Source organism: Rhea americana, unplaced genomic scaffold (genome assembly GCF_003343005.1).
Source record: "Rhea americana isolate MKP2758 unplaced genomic scaffold, rheAme1 scaffold_25, whole genome shotgun sequence".
In the NCBI taxonomy this organism is placed as follows: Eukaryota; Metazoa; Chordata; class Aves; order Rheiformes; family Rheidae; genus Rhea; species Rhea americana.
The window spans coordinates 111,798-134,607 of NW_028186368.1; the positions used below are offsets into that span (position 1 = coordinate 111,798).

The 22,810-nt window shown below is 39.8% G+C and overlaps 1 protein-coding gene across 1 annotated transcript in view; it reads left to right on the forward strand.

Moving 5' to 3' along the window:
- The first annotated feature begins 1,409 nt into the window (after positions 1–1,409).
- Positions 1,410–22,810, forward strand: part of SLC22A16 (solute carrier family 22 member 16) — a 36,520-nt gene continuing 15,119 nt past the window's right edge. The window contains exon 1 of the mRNA XM_085306958.1: positions 1,410–1,459. Coding sequence (XP_085163084.1) covers positions 1,410–1,459 — 50 coding nt within the window. The remainder of the gene's footprint in view (positions 1,460–22,810) is intronic.

Sequence of the window (22,810 nt, forward strand, 5' to 3'; positions counted from 1 at the left end):
GCACCTGTGGCAGGAGCAGTATATTTTTCTGTATCTTTCCTCTCACACTCAAGAGCAACTGAGCTGCTAAAGCATATCTTTTCCAACAAAACCCCAAGGTAACTTAATTATAAAGGTCTCCTGTTGTAAGTCAGTTTTCTAATCCTCAATTTCACATTGATTTTAGCCAGCTTTGACTAAGATAGAGCAATAGGTTCAAATATAATTGAAGCTTCATTACAAATAGGAATATTAATGACAGTCGTGCAGATTTGGAGCATATCACATTTTTCACTTTTATTAAATAATACTATTGTACCTTGTATGCTGAAACTTTGAAAAAACAAGCAAGTAATTGCCAAGTAATATATCTAAATAACAGAACAGATTATAAGACTACTAAAAATATCTCTTATTAACATTCAGAAGATGTCTTGGATTAAAAAAAAGTTTATAACCTCTTTTAATTGAAAATTTCCGTATGAAATACACCAGAGGCTGAAATATTAGATTATTAATGATTGTCACAAGCGAATCCAAGCATGTAATTGCTTTCTTTAATTTAATTTGAGGRAAAAAAGAGTGTTATAGATGCTGTTACAGATGCCTGACACAGGCCAGTCTCTCAGAGGAAACAGTCTGAGGCACTCAGTCCATGTAAGAGATTAAACCATTCACTCAGGAAAGAATATTCCTCAGCAGTAATACAGAAATCGCGACTTCTCCTCCCTAAATTGCAGTTTGTTTTGAATAGGCAGTAGCTTTTTAATAACTATAACCGCAACACTGTTGTCTGGCACCGTTAAGGTAGACGACGGCTACTTCGTGCAGCTTTTCCTGCTCATGAAGAGGTCTACCGGCTGGTGTCATCTAAATAGTGCCATGAACGGGGCTTTTGCTCGAGTTTTTGCCTCCTTGAGTGCCGTTTGCTCCCCGGGGAGCTGGCGGGGGGCGGTGACCGTTGGGGCGGGCGGGGGGCGGTGGCCGTTGGGGCTGGCGGGAGGCGGTGACCGTTGGGCGGGCGCGGGGCGGTGACCGTTAGGTACGCCCCGGCTGCCGCCTCGCAGCCCCCACGGCCGCCAGCTGAGGAGTCCCCCCCCTCCCCCCGGCATTTCAGAAGAAGGGGAAATGTGTGGCTGTTAGGGACAGGGACGAAAGGCTCCGTCTGACGAGAGCCCTGCGGCGAGCCGCGGTGGCCGCCGTCCGGGCGGCGGGGCAGGGGCGGCGGCGCGAAGGGCTGCCCCACGGGCCGAGGCGGGCACGGCGACGGGCGGGGAGGGGCGGGTGAGCCCGCCCCGAGGGGTCCGGGGGACGCCGGGGGCCGGGCGGGCCGCGGGGGCGGGGGGCGGACGGGACGGGACGGTACCGTGTCTCTTCCCCGCACCGCCGGGCCAGCGACGCGGAGGCTCCCGGCTCGCTGCTGCCCCGCCATGGCTCCCAGCTCCGACCGGCTCTTCGACTCCCTGGGACACTTCGGCAGGTACCGGGGCAGCCCCGTCCCGTCCCGTCCCCTCCCGTCCGGCGGACCGTGCCGCTGGGCTGCTGCCTCTGCCCCGCGCACGCACACAGGGACTCGCACACATGCCGCGGCTCGCACACTAAAAGACGCAGCGAGTGACACACGCACACACACGCGCAGGGACTGGCACACTGACAGACGCACACACTAACGTACTCCCGGGGACTCGGATTCGGGCGCGCACACACAGGCTAGCGCACAGAGAGGCCAGCACTCACGCTGTCCACGTTCCCCCCCCTCCTCCAGGGTATCAAACATAACCACACAGGGACTCGCACATGCACCAGAATTGACAGACACACACACACACATGCACACTATCACACTGGGCACACATGGACTGACAGACCCCCACCCCGCCCCCATACGCCAACACTGGGACTGACACACTGACAGACAGACGCACAGTATCACATCACACATATCCACGCAGGGACTTACGTACACAGGGGCTGACTGTCTCTCTTGCACACACTTGCAAACACATTTGCATACACACACACACATATTAACATAGGCAGGCAACTGACACACACAAGGTATCACACATATCCACAAAGAGACTCACAGATACACACACAGGAGGATGGGCATACTGACACGTGTATTCCCACATGCTGGACTGCATTTACTCATACTACACAGACACACACTGACACAGGCATGTACTCACACAATCCGTGCACAGAAGTGCCCTGTATGTAGTCTTCCACAGGCTTATTGTATGCAATAGATAKCATGTGCTTTCATTGAGATTGATACTGAATACAGTATATGAATATGGAGTATACATATTCAAATGTATATGTATACATATGTTTGACATAGGCATGCAATCATACTCCGACACATAAACATATGTACCATATTCACCTAGGCACTCACATGCTGCACACGCACAGGTAAACTTGCTCACTCACATACACGATGTGTGCATATCATGTGCTGGGAATGATAATAAAACATGCTTTTATTAAGATTGGGTTTAGTAAATTAGATAGATACGGAGTATATAGGTGTGTGTGTGTGTATATATATGTATATGTATATGTATATGTATATCTGCAAAAGATTATGATGAATGATGATTGGTATGACGTGTGTGGTCAGTTTTCCTCTAGGTGGTGTGTGTCTTTGGTGTGGATATACCGATGTAGTTTATTGGGGTACTGAGCTGTGGTACGTGCGTGAATACTTCTGTAGCTATAGACACAGGGATGCTGTGTGTGATACATGGCTGTGAGATTCTGGTTAAAACTAGTACAGAAAAGAAGTGTTTAGCAAGGAAATGGAATTTTAGTTCAGATGAACTGTAAGATTGAAAGGAGCATGTCCTCACAGTGGGGCATTCTGTCAGGGACTTCCATGACCCACTGGTAAGCATGGATTTTGCAGGCACATGCATCTCAGAGAGCATGTCTAGAACAGACCCTTCTGTCACAATCTGGCTGCAAGTTTAAACTGTTGAATTATGGTTTTGCACTTTCTAGCCCAATCACTAGTGGGTTAGCGTAAACCTCAATGTTGATCTGCTCTCTGTCAGGTGGAAGGCAGGAAGAGCATTTCAACAAAGCCCTGGAGCTACTCGTAGTGGTGCAAGTACATACCTGCACTCAACAGCAAARTAGGCTTTTAATATAATTTACCACCTAATATCATAGATTTCAATAGTTCTCTACAGGTGTTCAGGGTGGAAAGACTTCTTCTTTGCTTGACTTGGACCTTTGTACCTTCGTCTACCAAGTGTATGACATAGGCATATCATTGTGAAGAGTATCTCATTCATTAACAGTTACAGGTCAGCAGGTTATTTTGCTGTTGATGTTCTGTCTTGGGTGCTGTTTGTGAAAACCAGGTGCTTGGCATCAAATACTGAAATAACATGAAAGYAATTATTTGTAACTACTGAAGTAATTTTTCCTGCTTGAGAACATTTGCCAGAAGATGAAATTTAGGTGAAATTTTAGATGAGATTTTCAACACTACTTCTTGCAATTAGAGGGAGAATAATTCTGCAATGATAACCTCAGATCTTGAGACTAGATTATTTGAGATGTAGTTCTTAGGGGTTGCTTTAGGTTTAGGACCTTTCAGATGAACCCCAGATTACCAAAATTTACATAACCAAAATCTGTTCAAGATTTTAAAGACTACATGAGAAAAATAACTATAACAGTAACTTATAGTGGATGTACCTATTTTGAAAACTCATAAAAGCTCTTTTTAATTGTTTTCCTTGATACTGCTTTAGATAAATGCAAATGTGTTTTATATAAAATAATTTGTTAAACTTAACTGAAATTTTGAAGTTCTCATTAGTTTATATTTATGCGTAATTGTGACACTGACAAATAGTCAGTAATTTCTTCAGCTCAAGAAATTTTTATAAGACACATATGAACTACTTAATGCTGCCATAGTCAGATTCTGAGCAATCCAAACACGACTGATAGTTTTTTGGGGACAATTCTGATGTTATTGAACTCTGACAGATTCGGTAAAGAATGGCTAGCTGTTTATATGTAAACAGCTGTTTACATTTCTATATATGTAATACCTTTGTATGYATGCATGTATGTGTGTGTGTATATATATATACACACACAAATATATATACACATATATATATGTAAGGTGTAAACCTTTCAGTTTARTTAAAAGCATGAATTTTGCAGAACTGACATTCACATGGATACTGACAGTATTTTGTTTTCCATTTGGACTTCTCTTGAAAACTCTCAGAGATGCTATAATTCCCCCTAGGGTCTTGAGATGTGCATGAACAACCATAAAAATGTAACAGCTTCTGTTTCCTATGTCTGTTAAAGGATGACTATACTTGTCTTTGAATTCGGGCATGTGAAGTATCTGTGGCCCATAAATTCAGGGAGAATATTTCTAAACTTTGCTCTTGAGTCTGTCTCTAGAGCATGAAATCACTGCTTGGTGTTGTAGAGGTGAAGGAAAATGTCCTATCTGGCTCAAAAGGCCTCATGTCTAATGACTTGGCAGGACACTAAAAGCTCCCAACTTGCCCACCTCAAACTGCACCTTTCCTCTTTACAGCAGTTCCTGCCAGATCCTGCCTATGTGCTCTTGCTTTCTGTGCCCCTTTTCTGCCCAGCCACTCCAATTACAATGACCCGCTCATACGCATATCAGGTAAAGAGTAGGCATAAGGTCAGTCACCTGCTGCTGTGGACAGCCAGCATACTGGGAAAGGTTAAAAACAACCGATGGGCTTAAGGTCAGCAGCAGAGCTCACCTAGGTCCTGGTAGATCTGTACGCTAGCAGCAGCAGTGTGCTACTTGGCATGCGCCACGTGCGCATCTCCTGTACCTGCTCGTTTTTGGCTGTCCAGCCAGCATGTGCCGGCTGTTTAGATTGGGAAGCATGCTCTAGGAGCTGGCTGACTGGCTCACACTGCCTTACRTCTAGTTCCGAGGTAAACTAAAGGACTTTTAATAACTTGAGTGACTGTCATCTACCAGCTTCTACCACAGAAGTTACTTACCAGCTTGCTTGTGAGTAACAGACTATGYATTTTGCAGCTTTGATCTAGACCATTACAGAATGTTGAAATAGGATATGATCGAATCTGAAATAGCTGTACAGAGAGAAATATAATAAGGTACTTCTAGTTGTAAAAGTAGGTGAGAGTAAGAATTCAGTTTCCCAATTTGGACCTCTGGTAGTTATGGGATTGCCTGGTATGTAGAGTTTGCTGTGATTTACAGTTTTCAAGACATGGCTTATACTTTAGCTAAAAGCAGATGATAAAAACTGTCAGGCAGAGAGGGGAAGACTGCAACTCACTGGTACTATTTTCAGGTTTTGTAATAAAAAAATTATAGTTTTTTAAAAGATTGTGTTCTTTAAAAACTATTCTGTCTTTTACAAAATGGAGAAATTATCCAGATTTTCARATGTGGTTATAAATAAAATGTTCTACCAGCAGCTGAACTATTTAATAAATTAACAATGATTGCTTTTCATCTTTACTGAAATGTTTGGATATATATTTAGTTTTTAATGTCTTTTTTACATCATTGCCTTGTATAACTTTTTGCCTGTTAAGTTGCTACAAATTGGATTTTAGAAGCAACCAATGCAAGAATTAGCATGGCTGCCTGGAGGAGCAGTGAAGCAGCACGGTTTGCTTGTTTGGCTAGGATGCTGACCTGTTGCATGCTAACATARAGTTTAGTAGAGATTACAACTTTTAAACAGTTTCAACATTTTCTGTTAATTTTCCAGGGATTTTCTAGTGTTAAATAAACAGAGACTGTGTTTAACTCATAAAAAAAAATACTTTGGCTTTTGCAGAAACTCTTTTGATGGATTTCTATAATGTGGGCCCTGTTTTTTTAATAGTTTTTTCTGTCCAGGCTGGTCAATGCTGCAGTAGCAATATTTGAACACTCACTGCTAGCACTGTTTCTCTTCTATGTACTTTGAAAAGATCTTGGTTCACTTCTAAAGTATTACACCAAATGGTCTCTCATCTTTGCACATCTCAGAACTTTTCAAGGCTCCTATTTTCATGCTGATGCCTGTATTCGCTCTCTTGTTTCATAGCTCACAGCTCTTGTTGTGATCAGATTACATCTTCTGCAAATTGTGGTGTGTACATGATACTTCCAGGAATGCTTGGATTTGTATCAAATAACAAAGAGTCCCAACTATCTTAAAGTACATGCTTACTGTTTCTTTCCATAAAAGGAAAATAAGAATACTTTCCAGCAATGATCTTTCAAATTTGTATATCTTACAGATGTCTTGAAAGGTCCTTCTCCAAAAATATGTTTTTCAGGCAGAGGAGTATACTTGATAAAACGTGCAAAAGAAATTAATTTTCTTTCCTTTTCCAATCTAGTATAAGGAAGCAGGTAATCATACTCAGCTTTTGAAGAGATGATTAGCTTTAACTTTAAAATGGAATCACGATCAGCTTCTCTAGAAGTACTAGTGCATTTAGTATTTAAATATTTAAATACATCCTGAACTCAATGAATATTTGCAAAAAAAAAAAAAAAAAAAAAAGAAGAATTTCTGTTTAACCTTTTAGTAATGTCCCAAAGATTAGCAAAAAACTGTGCTCTTCAGACTGTTTTCAAAAAACTTTTTTTTTTCTGCATACTCTCTATTTTATATAGTGGACAAGTTCTAGCAACATATCTGTCATTCAGTTTTCAGAACGTATCAGTGGGCAGCTGTTTGTGTTTAYTGGAATGTGCCAGAGAGAAGAATCTCAAGTCTAAGTCCTCCTTTGGCTCCTAGTCAGAAGTGGTGCTTGGCAGAAATGCTTGATCAGATGCTCTTTAACTTATAGCCACACCACATTACAACATCTGAATCAGTCTGTGCTCATCTCAGATGCTCGTAGGATAAAATAAGTGGACCTAACTGCTTTACAGCAATAACTGCTTTTCCTTTTCTGGTGTCCAGATACTTTGCAAAGAGTACTCGATCCCATTCATTGGATAGCATCATAATAGCCTTGGAGAGGTGAGACAAGCCATGTGTTTTCACAGACCAGACTCTAGCAGCTTAAACAAAGCTCGTATTATCTATGCCTGACTAAACAAAAGTAGAAATGTTCTCAGGGCTCAATACCAAAAATGGATACTGGCAAGTGCTGCTGGATTAAGTAAACAACAGACGAAGAATGCTGTGTGCGAGGTACTAGCAGTGTTTGTTGGGATCCAGGACATGACAGAGGCAGTCTAGTGCAGGATCAGCACAMAGAGAAGTGTGGTGCGTCAGAACATGTCAACAGACTCACTGTGCCTGTTTCTGGACCAAAAAAGCAGATCAATAATTAAATGAAGACAAAATTGCACTTGTCTGTAATACTATTCATTGCTACCCAAAAACTGTAACCGGCAATACAAGCAATTCAGACTTAAAGGCAGTCTATCAATTAAGATTTGTAAACCAGCTGCTGAGACTTTGTCTGAGTCTTTGAAATGTCAGCAAAACCTCAGGGTTGCTTCTAGTAGCATGAGCATAGTTGTGACAGCATGAAGCTGATGATCAGCTCTTCCATCCTGAAATACTATGGTGTGAATGAAAAGGAAATACACAAGGTACTGACAGTGTGTTCCCTGTGATAGGGTACCTGGAGTATCACTTCTATAAAAGCTCTCTAAGTAATTTTCTCATGATAGTCATGATTTCCAACAGTACAAAAGTACACCAAAGTTGGAAGGAAATGTTTTATAAAAGGGCTTACTCATGAAAAGTTTGTCAATTTTATTCCAGGAAATGAAATGATTCAACTAGAAAATAATTTTAAATTTAGACAATTTTTAAAGGTTCCAAAAGCCTTCAGCATATGCTATGAAAACTTCTGCACTACCATGCTGCTGTGTGCAACAAGAATGGACCTGAGATACCTACACAGCTGACATTTTACTTCAGGTAGGCTTGCAGCATTAAGCTATGGCAGCTGAACAAGAACATGAGATCCTCAACTTGTCAAAAATACAGAAACCATCACAAGACAGAAAATGTCAGCAGAGGWACCTATTTCTCAGTTACAAAGCCAAGACTGGAAAAAATGTGGTGATGAACTGTACAAGACAGAGGTATTTGATCTGTCAGATTGTCCACATATTTGGGGATAAATCTCACCTGCCTTTGGAAAATACTTAAATTACCTAGAGAGCTAACATATGCCTTAGTATCATACATTGACAGCCAAACTATAATGCTCAGTTCCCTGGGAGCAGATATTCTCTGAAGATCACATGCATTGAAAACATGATTTGAGAAGTCTACAAGCACTATCCATGGGATCAGAGACTGAACCTAGAAATTCTCTTCCAGAAAATATTTTCTTTAGAAGGTTACAGTTCAGATTCCTCTTTCTGTTATTTGGAGCTATGAGGTAGCAGCATTAGAGTTGTATATTCTATCCAATATATTGCATTCAAATGTACAGTATACCTACAAATTCTTCTTTGCTTTCAACCTAAATTAAGAAAGTTGGGATGTGGGAGATACTTCTGGCAGGACATCTTTTGTATCACAGCATTAGCCAGGACCTTTCTCTCAAGACAGTGTGATGCAGGAGCTAAAATCACCGAATCACAGAATGGATAAGGTTGGAAAGGACCTCTGGAGATCATCTAGTCCAACCTCCCTGCTCAGCAGGGTCACCTAGAGCAGGTTAGACAGGGTTGCATCCAGGCAGGCCTTGAAGATCTCCAGAGAAGGAGACTCCACAACCTCTCTGGGCAACCTGTGCCAGTGCTCCGTCACTCTCACAGGGAAGAAATTCCCCTTCACAGTCAGGCAGAACTTCCTGTGCTTCAATTTCTGCCCATTGCCTCTTGTCCCGTCACATGGGACAACTGAAAAGAGTTTGTCCYCGTCCCCTTGACACCCTCCCTTCAGGTACTTGTACACATTGATAAGATCCCCCCTCAGTCTTCTCTTCCCCAGGCTGAAGAGGCCCAGCTCTTGCAGCCATTCCTCAGGGCAGATGCTCCAGCCCTCTGATCATCTTTGTAGCCCTACACTGGACTCTCTCCAGTWGCTCCATGACTCTCTTGTCCTGGRGAGCCCASAACTGGAYRCAGKACTCGAGATGAGGCCTCCCCAGGGCTGAGGAGAGGGGCAGGATCACCTCCCTCGACCTGCTGGCAACAGTCTTCCCAATGCACTCCAGGATACCATTGGCCTTCCTGGCCACAAGGGCACATTGCTGGCTCATGGTCAACTTGTCATCCACCAGCACTCCCAGGTCCTTCTCTGCAGAGCTGCTCTCCACAAGGTCGGTCCCCAGCTTGTACTGGTGCCTGGGGTTATTTTTCCCTAGGTGCARGACCCTGCACTTGCCCTTGTTGAACCTCAGGGGGTTCCTCTCCGCCCAGCTCTCCAGCCTGTCCAGGTCTCTCTGAATGGCAGCACAGACCTCAGGTATGTCAATCACTCCTCCCAGCTTGGTATCACTGGCAGACTTGCTGAGGAGGCACTCTGTCCCTTTGTGCAGGTCACTGATGAAGAAGCTGAACAGGATGGGACCCAGTACTGAGTCCTGGGGGACGCAACTAGCCACAGTCCTCCAACTAGACTTCATGCCACTGATGATGACCCTCTGAGCTCTGCCTTTCAGACAGTTTTCAATCCATCTCACTTTCCACTAGTCTAACCTACACTTCCAGAGCTTATCTAGGAGGATGTTATGGGAGATGGTGTCAAAAGCCTTGCTGAAGTCAAGGTACACAACGTCCACTGCTCTCCCCTCATCTGCCCAGTGAGTCATTCCATCAGAGAAGGCTATCAGATTGGTTAAGTACGATTTCCCCTTGGTGACTCCATGCTGAATACTCCTGATCACCTTTTTTTTTTTTTTTTTCTYCGACATGTCTGGAGATGACATCCAGAATGAGCTGTTCCATCACCTTTCAGGGATGGAGGTGAGGCTGACCAGTCTATAGTTGCCTGGGTCCTCCTTCTTGCCCTTCTTGAAGACTGGCGTGACATTGGCTTTCTTAATCCTTGCATTGCTCTGTGGCTTTCTCAATCAATTGCATTGCTCTRAGGTACATCAGACAGCATAAAAACTATCAGGTTCTTATGCTACTATTATGATGCTTGCTTCATTGTTGACTTTCTGGACTTTCAACACTTTGTATCAGTTCCCTGAATACTGGTAGTTCCAGGAAAGCTTGTTTTAGGCCAACTGTTGAACTGGGAGCATTGATGTCAGATATAAGAGAGTAAGCCTATTCTGAAAAAGTAGAAATAAAGAAGATATACAAAGTGAGAAAAGAAAAGAAAAGAAAAGAAAAGAAAAGAAAAGAAAAGAAAAGAAAAGAAAAGAAAAGAAAAGAAAAGAAAAGAAAAGAAAAGAAAACCTGAAACTGACATTCTGAGAAGAGAAAAAAGGAGATGAATGCAGTCATTTATAACTTACAAAGTAGGCAAAATGTATTTTTTAGCCTTTAAATTTCAAACATAAATCTTTGTATCTTTATGRAAAAGGGAAGATATTCATAATATTCATTTAGGCTTTATTTTATATATTATGACCACAATTCTTATAGTGCTTCATTAGGGTGTTTGYCTTGCATTAAACAGAAAATCAAATACAAATAACAAAAAATAAGCAATGATAGATAAGCTAGCCAAAAGCATTATCTGACACTCGGCTACTGGATATATGGCAAAATTACATGGATGAGGCTGCTTTTCATTCAAAAAACCTGTGTTCTTAGCTCATATTCCAGAACTAATTGCTAGTTGGATTTTTTTTTCCATCTTTGASACTGGTTTAAGTCAGCAGAACTGGGAAATGCCTAGAAATGATTTGTAGCTCCACTATTCTGCGAGCTAATTTGTGTCAGTTGCAGGGTCAGAGCAACTGAACCCTGATGCCATTTACACTGGTATTTTAGGCTCYTTGGAGAACTGTAAGTCCTTTGTAGATCAGTATAACTGAGCTCTGGTCTGTCTCTTCTTGTCCATTGAGGAAAAAAAAAGGCAGCTGGTACAAAAATAGATTTATCCAGCAGTATCTTGTCAAGTCTGAGTGGAATCCAGCTTCTTTACTGGACTCTTGTGGAGAATGGGACCCTATATATTGCTTATTAATATTTAGGTAAGGTTAGAAAACAGYATYATTCCAGATAATTCCCTTGTATGARCTACCATAAGAGGAAGACTTGAGGAAAGGAAGTGGTCCTCCACTATGGAAGTATAACCATAGTTATAAAAGAGCATTGCAGAATAYATTTAATAAGTACATTTTTAAACATGGAAGCAGTGAATTCCTTAATGTGTATTTCTTTATTTTTAATTTAAATTCATTTGAATTTCGACAATATAAAGATAGCAGAAACATCTTCCTTCAATGAGAAGAAATGAAAAGGTCATGTGATTTCTATTAAGAAATCAAGGACAATATAGAATAACTCAGTTTTTGGTGACAGAAGAGATAAATGACCAATGAAACTAATGAAAATACTTTTTCTTTGGAAAGATCAATAAAACTGTTAAGATTTTGACTCGTCTTCTTTAGGGAGGTTATAGAAAAGCTCCTTGTCTAATTAAAATCAAAGGCAGTATGTCAAATACCCAAGATCTATTAAATCAGCTTTTGAGATTTCATACTATTTTATATACTCTACAATGTGTAAATCTCTCAGAGGAGAGAAAACAGAAATATTTTTCTCGTTCTATGAGGACATAGATTAGCTGAACAAATATCCTGCACTGAAACGAGAAGAGCTGTAGGTAAACAAAAATCAGCTAGAATTTTATGATCAGACTGCTAATCAAAACAAAATAAACTAAAAATCTCTACATATAATCTCTAAATTAATCATTTAATAAGGTCTTGTTACAGGGCAGGTTCCCATAGCCATCTGGCTTGAGGAGTCTTAGGTGAAGAGTGAGCTAGCTACACACATGCAGGTAAGAGAGATGATTTAGAGAGAAGGTGAACTATGAACCTGCAAAAGAAGTTGAAAGTCCTTTTGCAGTCATTAACCTTCTTTTATGTGGATTTAGAGATACCTGCCTTGTCTTGGAGAAAACWGCCTATCGGTAGGTATTAAACTGGCCCAGGAGCAGGACCATGACTGGGACAGACTGGCTGACCTTGCAAGAGCCACTAAACAGAGAGCTGATGGACTTCTGGTGGGTCTGTAGTGTCAGCTACTGAAAAGAGAGGAAAGAGGGAACGGTGCTCCTGTGTCTTACTCATCTCTATTGTCCTAGGTGAGCTTTAGTGGGTCTGTAGAGAGATACAAAGCGAAGGATCAAGTGCTACACTGTTACACAAGGAGTGAAAARCTGTTGGTCGAGGGCAATTTTTCCTTCTGAATGTAGAAATAGCTGCTAAATTTGATTATATTTAAACAACTGATACATAAGCAAAGGACCTTTAACAGAAGACAATACTTAGACCATCCCCAGTGTGCATTGAATTGAATCCTTTCTTCAAGYTGTAGAACTGTAGAATTAAAGTTGTAGAATTCTGCACATGTAAAATTACGAATTGGTGTATTGCCTTTGGCAGTAGAGAATCTCTGGCTGAAGTTGTTTTGCTTTTCCCAAAGGGATAGCTTCATTTACATATTGACTTTGTCTCAAATTTTAGAAGACAGAGTTATCTGATGCTAATTCCACAAATGTAACATCTTGTTAAATGTTTATTTTTTATCGGTGAAATATTCCTAAAAACAGAAGACAAGGTATTTGCTCTAGCTCTTCTGTTTTGCTCTTGAAGTAGAATCACTATAGTGAAAATCAGGTTTACAAGAAAACATTGTAAGAGCTGCAAATGGAGCCAGAGAGAGTAAAATAACCCTTTTTCCAGGTGATAACAGTGTTTTATGTAGCCCCCTGAACTTGATGTAGATCATCTTGATCATATTTTAGGTTGTAAAATTAATGCTTATATTAAGGAAGAAAGAAATAGAAATGACTCAAAATTCTATGACATCTCTGTCAAATRTTTACAGAAATGATTATAAATTAAATTTGATCCATAGAGCTAATATTACTTATTATTTCTGACTGAAAACTGGAGAGATATAAGTATATGCAAGAATGGTTATAAAATTTGTTAGGTAAATGATGACCTGTTTGCTTGAATTGATTATGCAGATTTCTTACCAGTTTTACCTTTTGCAGGAGATCTTTCAAAAACCTTTGAAGAATGAAACATTTTACAATCATCTTCCAATCAAGGAGGAATTAAATTTCCAACATAGAAATTTATAGTATTGGGTAGTATGCTCGAAAATAAGCCTGGCATGACATGAAGAGAATTTATATTGAATTCAGACTGAAAATGAGCTGGCTATGTCCAAATCTTCTAGGGCATTCCTATGAATGGGGAGCAAAAAAGAGTACCTAAAAAGCATAATTTACTATGGGAGCAGTAAGGTTTAAATATTTTGCAATATAATCTTTGAAGAGCAGATTTCTAGTTGTTTCAGAATGGAAAGTTTTCACCACTGTCAAGTGGGTATTCATTCCATCTATTTGTACCATCAGCTATACCAGGCTGTAGGAACATGTAAGTAGACTAACAAATAAGTAAGATAACTTATATCAAAATTGACTAGTTTTACTTTGGGATTATATAGAGAAGAAAATTCAGACAGAATATATGTAAACTTCCACACTTTGAACAAAGTTAGTACAATGTACCATCAAAGTAAACAGGAGAAAACATCTGATTTCCCAAATGGAGGAGGAGGGGGAACGAAATGTAATACCAATTTGTACAAGAAGTAGCACCTATGTCTCTAATCGGATGGAACTGCACCCCCCCCAATTAAATTCTATTAGACGCTTTACAGATCATGAAGTGAAATGATTTACTTACTTAAGCTGATGGAAAAGCTACAGCGTGGAAGGGAATTGAAAATATAATTTGGATTTGTTCCAAAACAAGAAGCTGACCAAAAGAAGACAGTGTTACTAAAGATGCTAGTATGGAGTTTTCCGTGTAAGAAGTAATGCTAGTAATGCATTGTGCAGATAGAATACATACTAGAATCATAGAATCAGTAAGGTTGGAAGGGACCTCTGGAGATCATCTAGTCCAACCTCCCTGCTCAGCAGGGTCACCTAGAGCATGGTAGAYGGGGTTGCATCCAGGCAGACCTTGAAGATCTCCAGAGAAGGAGACTCCACAACCTCTCTGGGCAGCCTGGGCCAGTGCTCCGTCACTCTCACAGGGAAGAAATTCCCCCTCACGGTCAGGCGGAACTTCCTGTGCTTCAATTTCTGCCCATTGCCTCTTGTCACATGGGACAACTGAAAAGAGTTTGTATAGCTAGATAGTAGCTGTTTATAAAATTGCTGTTCCTGGAATGAAAACATCAAAAAATAGAGCTGGAGGTGGTTACTAATGAACAGCTACCTACTGTGTTTAGCATTGATCCAAATCATTCCAAAACAAATGTAAATAACTTAAATGCTGCACAATCTCTTTTTTATTTTCCTGGTAAATATTCTTGAAGTATGGAAAGCAGAAAGGACAAGTGGACAGCTTAGGATGAAATAGGTTGACCCCAGCTCTGCCACTGTAAGGTGTTAAATTGCTTTTCTCATTTTCCATTGCAGTTCATTGCTGCTTGTCACTCCACCGGTAACTGTCCTGGCCCCATGTGGAGCTGTGACCTCAAGTTTGAGGAGTTTACTGGAACCTGTATAGGTGTAAATTTATTAGAAATATAAAAATTTATTTCGTACTGATTGTGACCAGCAAAAAGAAGGTTGACCTGAAGAAGGTTAGAAATGGGTGTGTGCCACTGAATGTTTTCTCACTGTTTTTAGTGATTGTTTTCTGTTTCCGCTTTCCCCCCAACTTTCATTGCTTTACATGTGCTAGCTATAATATAGATAGTATAAACATATAAAGAAGAAAAGCTGTAGTTGCAGCTCACAGCAAGCAAGAGGGGATGTCTGGTTGGTGCTTGTTACACACACGTCATGCAGATCTCTCTGCTGGAGACTGCCTGGGTAGGTAGAGGCATGAGCACACCTTCCACCTGGCTGTCTCTCCTCCAGAGGCAGAGGGAAACAAGAAACACCTGAGCATCTTTAACAGAAACCGCCCTTTCTGCTGTATGTATCTGTCAATAGCTGAAAGCTGTGCGATTAAATGACTGAAAAATATCAACTAGCTTATTTTGTCACAAGCGAGAACAGAAAACTAGTGTGCACAGTTTAGATGGTCAAAAACAAATAACAGTTTCATCAGTTGTGAAGAAGACGTCTAAGCACTAAGTAAAAGTAACTTTATGCAGGAACTACACTAACTAGAAATGTGTTAATTAAGGGAAAGATTGCCCATTATCAAAATAATGGTTACTGTATAGTTCTCGTGAGGCAGTGGTGAGTGGCGTTCCTTGCAAGAGGGGATGTCTGGTCGGTGCTTGTTACACACACGTCTGGATACTTGGATTGAATTTGATAATGGAGGATGTTGAAACAGAACATGCTTTTTTGTTTGAATAAAAATAATAATAAAAAAAAGCTGTTGAAGGAGTGAGGAAAAACTTCTTTACTGCGAGAGTGTCAGAGCACTGGAACAGGTTGCCCAGAGAGGTTGTGGAGTCTCCTCTGAAGACRYTCAAAACCTGCCTGGAGGGGATCCTGTGCAACATGCTCCAGGTGACCCTGCTGAGCAGGGAGGTTGGACTAGATGATCTCCAGAGGTCCCTTCCAACCTTATGCATTCTGTGATTCTGTGAAGTGAGTTCCTTATGCCTATTAATGCTGTTTGATTTTGCATTATAGGGTTCAYGAGGGCTGCGGGAGAAGTTCAGGATGTAGGCAGTGAGCCTGGGGGAACCCCTGCCCAGGAAATGTGTCAGGGTTGTGGCTTGCACTGAGATTATGAGAGTCTCAGAATGAAGAAGAGCGATCAGGTGGACAGGACACAGGATGTTACAAGTATTTGACTAAAAAATAGGCACAAAAAGAATTCCTAATATGTTTTGGGGCATCATATAACTAATATCCAATTAATTGGATATGTTCAGTTAACCAAAATCAAGCAGCCTTGATWTTCCTTAAATTTCAGCCTTAGATACATGCAGAAAAATATATTAAAAAAACAGGTGAAAGCTTCCAGAGAGGTGAAAAAAAATTAAGAGCTTGCAATTATATTTCTTAAAGCTTGGAATCTTCTGGCAATTAGTATTTGTTTGCTACAGTGGAAGAGGAACACAAGAATATATGGTAAAAAGAGGGAACTTGCCTCCTCTTTTTGGTAAAGATTTTGAGTAAGAAAGACATTTTTTTTCCCTGCATTCAGAATGAACTTTTTGCTTTGCCATTCTTAGACTCTTCTGGCATGGCATAAATTAGCATAAAGGAAAGAATTTTAAATATAGGCTATTAATATATTGAGTGGAATATATTTTAAATATGGAATAAAAAAATTAAATAAAGAATTTTAAAAATATTGTCTTTAATTTTGTAGGTCTGATTCTCAAGTTTTACACTGGCATGACTTTCTTCAGCTAAGCTGTTACATCAAATGTGCAGTAGTGAGTAGTCAATGTATTTCTCTTCCTGACCGCAGTGAACAAATTCTGGGCTCATGTTGATCAAAGTGGAAACATACATGGGTGTATTGGGACAGAAGTGTTACAATTCTTCAGCAAATCATTTTTAAAATCTTGTAAGAATGATTTGGTAAATGTCTGCTGTTTGGTGACTGCATATTGATGCACACATTGACTCTGGTGGTGATACATAATTCCTGGGGCTTTCYTCTCTCTCTAGGTTTTCTAATTGGCATTTTCTATTTTTCTAAMAAGCTATTGGCATGATTAAATTAGGTATCGAACACAGCATTTTCTTCCACTGAAAACAGAATCTGGGAATGACTACCTTGCTGATGTAGACTGAGACCGAGCCTTAGTGTAGTTAAAACCGTCCCAAGGAGGGAAGGAAGTTTACTCTTTTTGACACTGTAAGTCAAACAAGGCCACGTCTGTTGTATATTTAAGGTTGCTTCCAAACCAACATTGCTGTACCGTAGCAAATATACTCATTCAGCTCATTCAGCTGCCTTCCTCTCAAAAATAAATGTGTAAGTGCACTATTCATAGCTTGTTGGTTTAAAGTGGAAAGAATGTTAAGTCTTTTTTCTCACATTAAAAAATAAAAATGGAGTACAGAGGTAAAATGGTTACTGAACACAAATTCTTTCAAAAGTAGTAAATATCTGGAGATTTTCTTTCCACTGAAACCATCCTGTTGAGTGTACTCTGCACAACAAAAACAGGCTTTGTTTTCTGACTGAGAGTGAGCAATTTGCTAACAAGGTGGTTGAAAAGACAAACGGTAAAAATAGTTCTTGTAAAACCTGTGGAATAGTACAAATCTTTAGCTAATCACAGAACAGCCTTGTTACTCTGTGATGCACTGATCTTTTTTTTTTTTTTTTTTTTTTTTTTTTTTTTTTTTTTTTTTTTTAAGGAATTAGTTTTTAAGGGGTAGATTTACCCCTATTTTTTCCCTATTTGAAGGAACAGACAAGGAAACAGACACTGTCACAAATTTCATAGTTAACATGAAACTAGTGGCTAACAAATTTTGTTCCAGCTATACACTGCAATAACTTTCAATGGTAAAAGTGTCTGAAGGCTGAGGCCTCATTCTCCAACGTATAKGTAGCATAAGGTCCAGTTCAGATATTTTTGCCTCTCAGATCAACTACCTCTTAAATAGGCTGGCCCAGCTTGTTTGCATGGATGCAATGTTAATTGGATCTAACAACTGGTCTGGCTTGATTTTTTCAATCATCATCTCTTTTGACAGCTTTTTTTCAAGTTAAATGAGTTTCCCAGATACAATTCACAGCCAGTCCACACAAAATATTCCACTGCAACTGAGGGTAGAGTGCACKGTATCTCAGGGATGAATAAAGAGCATGAAAGAAGGAGGGAGGAAATCCTTTACAGTGCCAGTGCCACAGAGTGTGCTGTATCATGAAGCTCCAGCCACAGTGACAGTGTTTTGACATCTGGTTCATTACCTTCATGCAGAAATATTTCTTCTTTTTAGGTGTTGAAATCATAAAAATAACATTTACTTTTCTCACAAATGAGATAATAAAATGGGGAATCAGAATCACAAAGAATCAGAAAATGTTGAAGTCTTTTTCACTGTAAATTGAAAAAGAATAGTTGAGAAGTTTCACAGAAATATTGTAAGAAAGACTAGACTATTTTCATGCTGTGTCTTGCTCAGGCTTTCRTGTAGGCAGTTTGATGCTCATTTGACTTTTGGCATTCATTAAGCTTTCTTATACTGGAGCAGTAACCTACAAAGTCTTCTTCATTTCTATATTTGACACTCCTGGCAAGAGTGACAAAATGTGCCTGCCAAATAATTATCTCCCGTGGCAAGTCACCAAAGAGATGGAAAAACACCGTGAAGAATCAGAGATTATCATATCTTCTAGGACAGGGATCACGTCCATAGATCTTACAAATTGCAAAAAGTATATTTTGGAATAAGAAGAATATCTGTAAAACATGTTTTTGAAAATTATTGGTTGCAGCAATATTTTTTATATATACATATATATATATATATATATCTCACCTAATCTGATGTCTGTATATGAAGATCACTAGTATTCTTTGTATTCTAGCATATAATATAYACACTCTAAAAATTGTCTTTTTTGTGATAATAGGAAAATAAATGGCAGGCTTTGATCACAGAAGTCTTGCCTTTTTCTTGGTGATTTTCTGCAGTATTTGTCCCTATTGCAATGTTATTTTCTTTACGTTTTGAGGCATGAGTAGCAGTTATCTCTTATTTCAGGGATGATGATGTTACTAAAGGGATTGTTTTACATGGTTGTTTACAGTAGAGAGATTTGAAGTCAGTAACAGAGGAGTTTCTTGTCAGTCTGGTGTTCCTAAACTAGGAATTAGAGAAAAAAGTTAATCATTTACAATGCATAGCAAGGACAACATAGACTTTAACCTGTGCCTCAGGGTCAGCATAGTATGCAACCTACCTGCATTCTGCTGTGGCTACCGCTGCCGTGGAGCTGCGCTGAGGTGTGTTAGTGCCCGGGAGGTGATACGGCTCTCCCTTTTATTGCCTGCTGCTGTGGGCGCTCCAGGATCCTGAGCAGGGGTCTCCAGCCTCCTCTGTCCCCTGCCACAGGTCCTCTCACAAARAGGAGAGACTGCTCAGTGGTGGGGTGAGCATGGGGTGAGCAGCAGYCCCATACCTGCATGAAAGAGTTTTAAGACTGGGGAAGAATAGTGATGTGGCCACACCAAGAGGGCTTGAATTTTAACTCATGTACCTGGCTGTCCAAAGAGAGGGATCCCAGACTAGCAAGGYAGCAAAAGAGAAAGGCAGCAGCTTTCCTTTCCTCCTTGCTCAGCACCCTCTGCTTCCCCAAATTCTGTTCTAGCAGACCTGTGTCTGCCATAAGCTCTGTTTTTCTCTGTCTTTGCTTACTCTTCAGCTGTTCTGGCAAGGAAAGCTCAATGCATCTTTAATATTCTCCCATCSCACATATCATCCTCCCTACATACTTCTCATGCTTTCTGTATGTTGTCACTGACTGCCTAATTAACTCCTTTTTCGTAACTATACAAGCTGCAAATTTCCTGACCTCTATTCACTAGGTCCTTGTAGAAGAAAAGCTCTTCCTACCCACCACAGCTACTCAACAGCTTGTAAGGCTGGTCTGCTCAGTCCAGCACTGTCATAACACTGYGCTGTAGTCAGCAATGATTTTTGCCTTCACAGCAAAGGAAGGCTTTCAATTTTTTTTAACATATATATACACAAATATATAGATTTAGCTAGTCCATTGTGAATTGTCCTAGAAACCACAGTGGATAGTTTTAACAAGCAGGGGAGCAGCAYATTAGTGTGGTGGCAGGGCTGTGGGATGCCTTCAGCCACTACCGCTGCCAAACACTTCTATAGTGTCACATCAGGCCTTATTCTCCCCTCTCCCTGCTTCCCATGCCTACTTCTTGGCTTTTTTTATTTARCAGTTAGAGGTTAAAACTGCAGTGCAATCCATCCATCAGGATTCTGCAACAACATCACTATTCTGTTACAAAAACACACCTTTTCCTGTTCTTAAATAATAAGCAGCATAAATTATATCTAATACCATATATCTGTCATCTTATACCACATTTTGTGTGTGCTTAGAATAGCTGCTACAAATTAAGTAAGGAAAATAATGAAACTATGGAACAGTTTTCTTTGTTGGAGATGAGTAAGATTTTCATGATATTGAAAAGGGAACAACATTTTTACAAGAATATATCTAGTTCTAAGTTAAACCTTTAAAAGATGGATGGGGTACAGTATGACACAGATATTTTTAAAAAATAGATCTTTTATTGCTTTTTATAGAGGTGGAAGCTGTTCCATAGGGGACAAAGGAAAAATGAGGAAAAGGGTAAGGAAGTATAATTTATATAGTTTTAGAAAGTAACTAGAGGGGGATAACTGATAATTCTCTATAAAGAAATGATAAAAGACAAGGAAGATTTATTCAAGGTTGCACAAGGATGTTTTATAAGCTGCTAATAGCCTTACACTGAAAAAGGGGACRTTGAGATTAGATATAATGAGAAACTTTCCAATAGAAATATTTGACAGTAGAGCAGTCTGTCAAAAATGGTTATTGAAGCACAACTGTAAGAAGTGTTCGGAAGAGATAAGATAAAACTCTCAAGGGAGAAGCTAGTTCGGAGATTAGCTACAAATGTTCTAAATTATAGCCCTGGTGATGCTCTAGGGATTTAAGTTTTACAAAAATGTCATTGTGCRTTGGTTCATGCCATTTTCTCAGCCAGTAGCCTTACAAGTTGTTATCTTCTTTCAAGCCTCTTCAACAGGAAAGGATGTAAGTGTCCTTTTCTTGCTGACTTTCACTGGACAGAAGAGAGACGATTATCTGTTGTAGTAGGAGAGCTAATTAGCAAACTCAAGATGAATGTGTGAGAGTTTTAAATTACTTCATTCTTTCCCCCATGTCTGGGGAAATACCAACTGAGCTTTCTGACATTGGGATTTCCTGATGTATAATGACAGATACTGTAAATACTGGGGATCCTGGTTCCAGATATGCCACTTTTTCATAGCTAGTGGAAGATGCAACTGCATAGCTTCTGGGGATTTTATTTGCTAATTTTCTAGGGGTCTTCTAGTCCTGATTCCATCATTCTGTATGCTGTAGCAAGAGCCCAAGTTGAAGAATTTGCTCTTTTCTGCTATTTGTAAAGTGGGTTGCTCTCTTTTGATGGAAACAGTTACAGTTAATAATGCTGTGAAAGAGGAACTAGAAAATGTTGCTGACCATATTTGCCTGTATTAATAGAGAGATGAAGATGACTCAGAATAAACTTCGCTTCTTTCTGGTCCAAGATAGTCCAAAAGCCTTTTAGAACAGGGTAAACCAAACCAAACCTTGCTTTGGTTTGCAGTTAAGCTACTCAGTCCTCTTGGCAGGGAATAGATAGATAAGCTTATGGGATGCCTTTGCTATGTGCAGTTTCCCTTGACTATCTCTCTCCCGAGGTTTATTGTGAAAAGCAGCACAGTGCCTTTGTGAGGAGCACCCTATGAAGCAAGTCTTCAAGAGGGAAGTGGAGCCAACTTTTGAGCTGCCACTGGTTGGCACCATGGGTTTAGCCATGGAAAAATCAATAGAGCTGTTCCCAAGAGAAAGAGGGACAAAAAGCATTGCATCTAAATGGCAATAATTTCAATCAAAATACAGGATAGGCAAATGGGCGTACATTTACCAGGAAGGAATCAAAGATCACAAGGTAAAAGCCAGTGGAGAATGACAGTGGTGAGCAGAATTAGGTTATACAAGAGGACTGTTTAATTGAAAAGGTTAATTGGACATTAAAGCAATGCACCCAGCAAATTGTATTCATATACTCTGGTTACGGATAGTTCAGAAATTCATTAGCTATTGTGATGATAGTTACTTTAGAAGTCCTAGACTAGGTACTGTTGTAACAAGTTAATCATAACCTTTACTATGGGAATTCAAGGTTGGATTAGGTACATCTTCAGATTAGTGCAACTGATTGGCTTCTAGCAAATAAAAATGAAGGTGAAACCAAAGTTAGTTTTTCTGAGTGAGAACTGTACTGATTCTGTCAATAATTTTAGCATTTAATTGAATAAAAGACTCCTTTTGTTTAGATTAGCAGAAACTGTCCTAGAAGTTGCACTCACTGACACTAGAGTTCACTGCGAGTATTTTGACATAAATGCAGGCCTATATGTTGAGGAATAGGTCAGCTTCTTCTGAATACATAGGCATTTTATAAACAAATGATCTCAAGCATATTTGAAAAGCTGTTAAAATGCCAAAATCCAAGTTCTGCATAAAACATTCATTTAGCAGGTTTATTTTATGATAAAATCTTTAATGTATAAATGCATGTCTTGTTCAAGCCAAAACCAACCTAGTTTACAGCTACATTTTGGTACAGAGCATTTTACGTTGTTCAGATTCTATCTTCAGCTACCTGTGTCTACATGTATTCTGTCTTCATATTTTGGAAGCAATAAATACAGATGGAAATTAGGTAGAATACAGGTAGATGGATACAACTAGATGAAAAGGAGATAATTTGTTTTGTTTTGTTTTGTTTTATTTGAGGTACTTATCCCTATGCCTCAGAACCCAAAGTYGTAACATTTTATTTATTTATTTTTTTTTTCCTAACCATTCCAGTAATCTAAAGCCTTATTTTGAAGGGATACACAACACAGAACTGGAGGGGCATTTTTTTTTTACTACAAATTAA